Source organism: Bombus vosnesenskii, unplaced genomic scaffold, assembly GCF_011952255.1.
Source record: "Bombus vosnesenskii isolate JDL3184/JDL3185 unplaced genomic scaffold, Bvos_JDL3184-5_v1.1 scf7180000014579, whole genome shotgun sequence".
NCBI lineage: Eukaryota > Metazoa > Arthropoda > Insecta > Hymenoptera > Apidae > Bombus > Bombus vosnesenskii.
Genome location: NW_022883531.1, coordinates 1,754,091 through 1,761,477, shown reverse-complemented (window position 1 = coordinate 1,761,477; position 7,387 = coordinate 1,754,091). Strand labels below are relative to the sequence as shown.

Below are 7,387 nucleotides of genomic sequence, written 5' to 3'. Positions count from 1 at the left end.
ACACAACAAATCACGAAATTGACAAATCACCGGTGATCTCCTCGAGTCGCAGTTCGAACGTTTCACAAATAAGTTAAAGAATTAAACTTTAGATATAGTGGTAAAATTTATTGTATGAATCCAACAGAGTGACGGTTCAGGGTGTTATAACAAAGAGGTATAGAACGCTGATTTGGGAGACTTCTTGTACTGAGGTTTTAGTCCCTCTGAAGCGGTTATCGTCGGGTGTATATCAGAGGCGCCTATCCGTTGCTATCTGGTTATTGTTTCGATAGCTGTGGCATGTAGGATGTTTTGTCTACTCTATTAGTGCTTCTAAGCGTGTGATACTGTCGACGATTCGCCTGTGCATGATTATACATTGAGTAAACGGATAGCCTGAGTTGGAGTTTTGATGATTAGGATAATCGAAATAATTCATAGCCATGGTAATATTTTAACTAATTTATTTTGTTGTCTTTTATAGGCCACTGCAATGAGAAAAGAATTCCTGAAGCCAAAGAAAATGATACACCCAAATAGCAGAAAGTCTATCGCTATTACGAAAAAAGCCAAAAAGTAAATACAATTACTATTAAATTATGTGATTTTGTTATGTACATTTCATTTATTTTATATGATTATATAATACTTTTGTGTAATAAAGAAGGAAATGGACAATGTGTTTTGTTTCAGAATATCAAATAGACAGAAGGCAGAAATGTCCTGCTTGATAAAACAGAATTCAATAGGAGAGAAAATATCGTGGATCAGAAACAATATGATTCCAGGCGTGTGACCCTATACTCCAGAGATAACTGCAAGTTTGTTAGAAACGGAGGTAAAACAAAAATGTATACACATGATGATACAGAGATTGTACATTAAAGATGTGATTAGTTATAGTTCTATATTTGATCCAAAGGTATGTAGCAAGAAATGATGAAGAAATGGAAGAAATTACTATTAAAAGGTCTATAGGTAGCAACAGGAGTAGACAGCATGCTAGGAGGGAACATATAATTAGAGTAGAAAGAACTAGGAGAATATCATACACGTGGAATAGGTAAAGAATTACAGCCAAATTTATTTTCAATATATCCTGATGTACAAACCCTCCTTTATTTTTCAGAAATTTCTGATATTTTAAATGCAACTCAGTGTGAAATGTTATTGAATTGGAATAATGAATTACAGTGTGCGAATAATTTTAAATTTATAAGGTTTGGCGAGAAAGATTTAAAGAAAGTATTAGAGCTAAGAAAAAGAATGAAAATAAGCCATATTAGACTATCCAAATCTCTATTAGCTATGCCTGTAAACAAGAAGAATTTATTCAGCAAGCCAATTGATTTAGATGAAAATAGTGTAATGGAAATAGAATAAATTCTGTAGATATGTCTTTTTATCTTTCATCTCTATTTAAAAACAAGAAAACAGAAGAAAAGCGAACAGTTTCGTCCTTTTTTGTTTGCGAAATGCTAGAAACCGCATTTCGTCTTGCTCTTATCTCCCACGAGAAACAGTCACGTCACAAGATACAAGAGTACGATAGAAGAGAAAAGAAAATGTTCGATTGTGAAATATACAACAAAACTGAAACATGCAGATGAATCACGTGCACGTTATGAATATTCTGCATCGTTTCTCCGCCTTTCCTTCATTTTTTTCGCTAGCTGCTCCATTATTTAAGAACGAAGATATAGTAATTACTCTCAAAGTTGTACATTTCGAAATGGTAGGAAAATCAATAGTACAATGATAAATATACGATTTTAAAAGCTTTTTAGATTTCTTACATACTTAGCATTAATCAAATAGCTTAGTATATAAAAGAGTTTACTTATGTCGCATGTTATAAATGCAGCTGCGTTCGTTACAACAATTCCAATTCCAAGGAATTTCTCTCGAAGATCGCAGTGAAGAATTTGCTTTGTTAAATTATTACTGGTATACTTCGTCAACTTGTGGTATATCGATACAATTTGTCAACCATCACTTTTAATAGCTTCTCGCTAATAAAAACATTTCGTACCTATTTAATAAGAAGCAGTATATTCTTAATTATTTAGAAATTTAGTTAATGATGTTTAAAAATACGAATATGTTTAAAAATTATAATGTAAATATATATATTTCATTTCATGTTTTACTAATATATCTCTAATTTAGATTAAATATCTGAAACTTGAAAGAAACTTTTAAAACTTTCAATACATCGCATACGTTTCAAATTTAGTGCATAGTTACATATATATATACGATCGATCTTACTCGATCATCTTACTCGAAGAACAGGGTCTGCGTGTGGCGAGCTACGGGACAGGGACCGTTGGAATGTTTACTGTCGAGTGTTACAACTATTTCCTTCTTAAGGAGAGCTATAGAATTATTCCATGCCTTTGTTAGACAAAGCGTTCATCCTGTGACCGCGGCTACGTTCGGCGACTGACTGTCGCCTCGAGCCAAAGCTCATTATCACAACTCTCGAACAATTACAATCGGATTGAATAACTACAATTGTTCACTTACAGCTATAGTAGACTCTAGGTTACAATGTTGCGGGATTATCCAAAATTCCAAAGGCTCCGGTGTTCTTTCATCTCCGACAAATATATTATGGTATAGTTCCTATTTTCCGACCGCATGGAAGGCTAATAAAGATGGAAATATGGTCGAGAACTGGCGACCAATTACGATCGGCCCAATTCTAGGCCGCATTTTCTCATCAATCCTCGATGGGCGGCTAAGACGGGGTATAGATCAAAATATAAGGCTGTTGAGATATGTGTAATTTTCTGTGCTGGACTGAGTTAAGTAGTAGAAATACTTATATGTATATATCAGTGTGTGGAAGTATGTGTGTGTGCGCAGCGTCTCGAAACAAAGGAATGTAAACAGTCAGTCGGTTAATAGTCGTCGATGAAGAGTCGGGTGTAGAAGGTGCTGAGACGCGTGCAAGTGTATCGATAAATATATATAGAATCGTCCATGTAATAAATATATCATTATTTTAGTAATAACTGTCAATATAAATTTAATGTTCCTATAACATTATTTCGGCTTCAAAGATCCACAATTCTCAACATGGTAGAAGATCGTGGTTGCCGAGATTTAAGGTTATGGAACCACGTGTAACCGGGAGTGAATGTATAAAAGTCGATTTATAAAAAGGAATAAAAAATTGGAAATAAGTTCTGAAGAGATAAAAAGGCTATTGGTAGAACAAATAAAAAGATTTTGGATAATAAAGAGAATTATTTTTTGAAAAAAAAAAGGTGTGAATATAGAAAACGAATCAAGATGCCAAAGGACGACGAAATTAAGGTTCAAATATTCGATGGACGCGATTACAGAATGTGGAAGAAAAGAATATTAATGTATCTAAAGTGTAAAAAATGTTATGAACCGGCTACACGAGAGAAAATGGACACGGATGCGCAAGATAAGTGGGATGAAAAGAATCAATGGGCGATGAACTACATCTATAGTAGTATAACGAATGAGCAATTAGAATTTGTTGGTGATCAAGACACTGCTTTAAAAATAATGCAAAAGTTTGATGAGATGTATATGAAGGAATCAACAGCAGTGCAAATTTGTATAAGAAGTAGACTAGACATGATGAGGTTGAAAGACTTTGAAGAATCAAATTCATTTTTCACGGAATTTGAAAAAACTATCAATGAATTAAAGAGTGCCGATGCAAATGTAAGCGAACGTGAAAAACTCGACTACATGCTGAAAGCACTACCAGAATCATTGAGCTATGTTGGTGACTTAATCGACTCAGTGAAAGAAAGTGATCGGACTTGTGAATTTTTGAAAAATAAAATTATAATGTGGGAAACGCGTAGCAAGAAAGAAAGTGATAGAACAAAGTCAAATGTATTTACAGCCGAAAAAAAGGACATAAAGTGCTATGGCTGTGGAAAGTACGGTCACATGGCAAAAAATTGCACAAACACGTATAGAGGCGGAAACAATGGCGCAAACAATGGAAGAACGCAACAGCAAGGAGGTGCGTATCAGCCGCAGTAGAATAGGGGTCGCGGCGGACGAAGTTTTGGCCAAAGAAGACGAGGATACGGCCAACGAGGATTTGGCCAACGAGGACAAAGCAGAGGCCGGCAACAACGCTACTACGAGGCAAGTCAACACGACGCAAATTATTCACACAACGAGGGCTACGACGACCAAGAAATTGGATCTTTCCTAACGAGAGTAGAGCGCGAAAATAATAAAAATGAAATTACGGTATGTACTAGCGATACGCGAAAAATAGATTGGATATTGGATAGTGGATGTTCAGATCACATTATATATAATGACTCTTATTTTGTTGAGTACGAAAATTTAAAAAACCCGATAAATGTGAAGTTAGGAGACGGTAGAAGTCTAAAAGGAACAAAAGTCGGAAAAATTTTAACTTACTTTGAAGTAAACAAAAGGAGGATTAAAATTACAATGTCTAATGTATTTTACGTGAAAGAAATGGATAATAACTTAATTAGCTATGCGAGAGTAACGAATGAAAGTAAGATAGTCTCAGCAGGAAATACTTTAAAGATATATAACAAATACAGAAAGTTGATAGGGATAGCATTCAAAGATCATGGTTTATATAAGATAAGTAGTTACATTGAAAGGCAAGAATCTCATGCTAAAAATGTAGAAATGTACCCTTCCAAAATAACCGTAGAAGAGCACGCGAGATTTTAGAATTAGTACATACCGATTTAAATGGACCTCATAATAATACCGGGTTTGATGGATCCAAATATTTCTTGACATTTATAGATGACTACAGTAAGTGTGCATTGATTTATACTTTGAAATCAAAAGGTGAAGTTTACAATTGCTTCCTTGATTACATAAACAAAGTCGAAAATCTTACTGGTAAAAAGATAAAGAGATTAAGATACGATAATGGAAAAGAATATATGAACAAAAGCATGTACAATCTAACTAGGGAAAAGGGAATTGTCGTAGAACCATGCCCACCTTATGTTCACGAGTTAAATGGAACAGCTGAGCTCTACAATAGAACAATCATGAATTCCGCTAGATGCTTATTACATGATTCAAAGCTGAATATTAAATATTGGCCGGAAATAGTTAGAGCCGCGGCGTACTTAAAAAATAGAACCGTTACAAACACATATGAAAATAAAACACCATTTGAAATATTTTTAAAAAGGAAACCGAATATAAATAATTTAAGATTGTACGGAAGTAGAGTTTTCGTAAGAATACCCGAAGTTAAAAGAAATTCGAAATGGGACAAAAAAAGCAGACACTGGGATACTTGTAGGTTATGAAAACAATGGATATAGGATACTAGTTAATAATAAAATTGTAATTGCAAGACACGTAGAATTTATAGGTGAAGATGATAATTTAGTAGGATTTCGAGGAGAAGATGGACCAGGCAATGAGACAGAAAAGGTTTTTGACGAACATTCGGATGTAAACGAAAAGGTCGAGCAGGTTGCAATAAAAAAGGAGAGAAATTTAAGTAACGAATCAGAAGAAAAACTTGAGGACACAGAAAGTAATTTGAGAAGGTCAGGACGGGAAAGAAAGAAACCTCAAAGATATGGTCAAACGAGCTCATATTTCATTTATGTGAATATAGTTAGTGCACACAGTCCTATGAAACCTATGAAGAAGCTTTAAGTGGAGATGACAGCGGTTCATGTAAAGAAGCAATGGATCGAGAAATGAATAGTTTAATGAAAAATAAGACCTGGCAATTAGTAGAAAAACCAAAAGACAAAAAAGTATTAGACTTGAAATGGATATATACGAATAAATCTGATAATCGTAAGAAAGCGCGACTAGTTGTTCGAGGCTTCCAACAAAAAGAAGTACTGGAAGATTTATACTCTCCAGTAGCAAAAATGCAAACGTTGAAGTTATTACTATCTTATTGTTGTCAATATGGTTTGACGATTATGCAAATGGATGTAGAAACAGCTTTCTTAAACGGAACTATAAAATCGGAAGTATTTGTAAAACAACCTATAGGTTACGACGATAAAAGCGGGAAAGTATGTAAATTATCAAAAGCGTTATATGGATTGCGTGAAAGTTCAAGAGCTTGGTATGAATGTTTCGACGAATATATGAAAAAATTAGGATTTCAAAGAAGTAAGAGCGATTATTGTCTGTATATGAAGTATGAGAGCGATGATGTTATATATTTAATTCTATTCGTAGACGACTTATTAATATGTGGAAAAAACATAAGAAAAATCGATGAAATTAAAAAAAAATTGTCAAACAAATTTTTGATGAAGGACTTGGGTGAAGTAAAGACTTACTTAGGAATAAACATTGAATACGATAATAAGAAGTGTGAGATGAAACTGGATCAAAGTAGTTATATAGAGTCATTAGCGAAACATTATAATATAGAAAACAGTAAATTATATTTTACACCAATGGAACAAAACTTAAGTTTAGAACCCGCACAATCAGCTTTAGACGATATAAGATATAGAAATCTCATAGGAGCTTTGTTATATATTAGTACTGGAACAAGATTAGACGTTAGCTATAGTGTAAATTATTTAACTCGATTTCAAAACAGTTACAACGAGACCCACTATAAATATGCAGCACAAAAAATTAAGGAGGTGTGTTGAGATATGTGTAATTTTCTGTGCTGGACTGAGTTAAGTGCGTAGTAGAAATACTTATATGTATATATCAGTGTGTGGAAGTATGTGTGTGTGCGCAGCGTCTCGAAACAAAGGAATGTAAACAGTCAGTCGGTTAAGAGTCGTCGATGAAGAGTCGGGTGTAGAAGGTTCTGAGACGCGTGCAAGTGTGAATCGATAAATATATATAGAATCGTTCATGTAATAAATATATCATTATTTTAGTAATAACTGTCAATATACATTTAATGTTCCTATAACATTATTTCGGCTTCAAAGATCCACAATTCTCAACAAAGGCACAAAGGATTTACATCCGAAAGTGGATGTAAAATCAATATTGACCTAATGAGCGCAGCCTTAAATTATAGTAAAAGAAATCGAAGGGGAATTTTCACAATATTGGACATCTCTAAGGCCTTCGATACTATACCCCATTCAGCTATAAAACCATGTCTGGCGAGAAAAGGCGTTCCGACCCCCATAATTGAAATTATAAATGAAATGTACAAAGGATGTAAAACTACGATCAAAGCGAATAATAATATAGAGGTCGAGGTAGAAGTTCTCAGAGGAGTCAAGCAGGGTGATCCTTTATGACCGCTGCTATTTTACTTGTGTCTCGAACCGCTGCTTGAAGTAATCGAAAAGAATATCGGAGGCATTAATATAAATGAAGGGAACAAAGTCTCTGTGTTGGCCTTCGCAGACGATATCGTCTTGCTTGGTGAAAATACGAGGGC

The 7,387-nt window shown here is 34.3% G+C and overlaps 1 protein-coding gene across 2 annotated transcripts; it reads left to right on the top strand.

Annotated features, from left to right (window-relative positions):
• The first annotated feature begins 447 nt into the window (after positions 1-447).
• On the top strand, positions 448-1,151 carry LOC117240220 (translation machinery-associated protein 16 homolog). 2 transcript variants are annotated; one of them, XR_004494640.1, is made up of 4 exons: positions 448-558; positions 676-820; positions 905-1,045; positions 1,112-1,151. XR_004494640.1 is itself a non-coding variant. In XM_033506182.1 (2 exons), the coding sequence occupies exons 1-2, from the start codon at positions 476-478 to the stop codon at positions 776-778; spliced, it is 186 nt and encodes a 61-aa protein (XP_033362073.1). In that variant the 5' UTR covers positions 448-475; the 3' UTR covers positions 779-833. The 2 variants fall into 2 exon arrangements, 1 of the variants encoding a protein (XP_033362073.1); XM_033506182.1 differs by lacking the exons at positions 905-1,045; positions 1,112-1,151 and having other exon boundaries at positions 676-833.
• Positions 1,152-7,387: the final 6,236 nt, after the last annotated feature.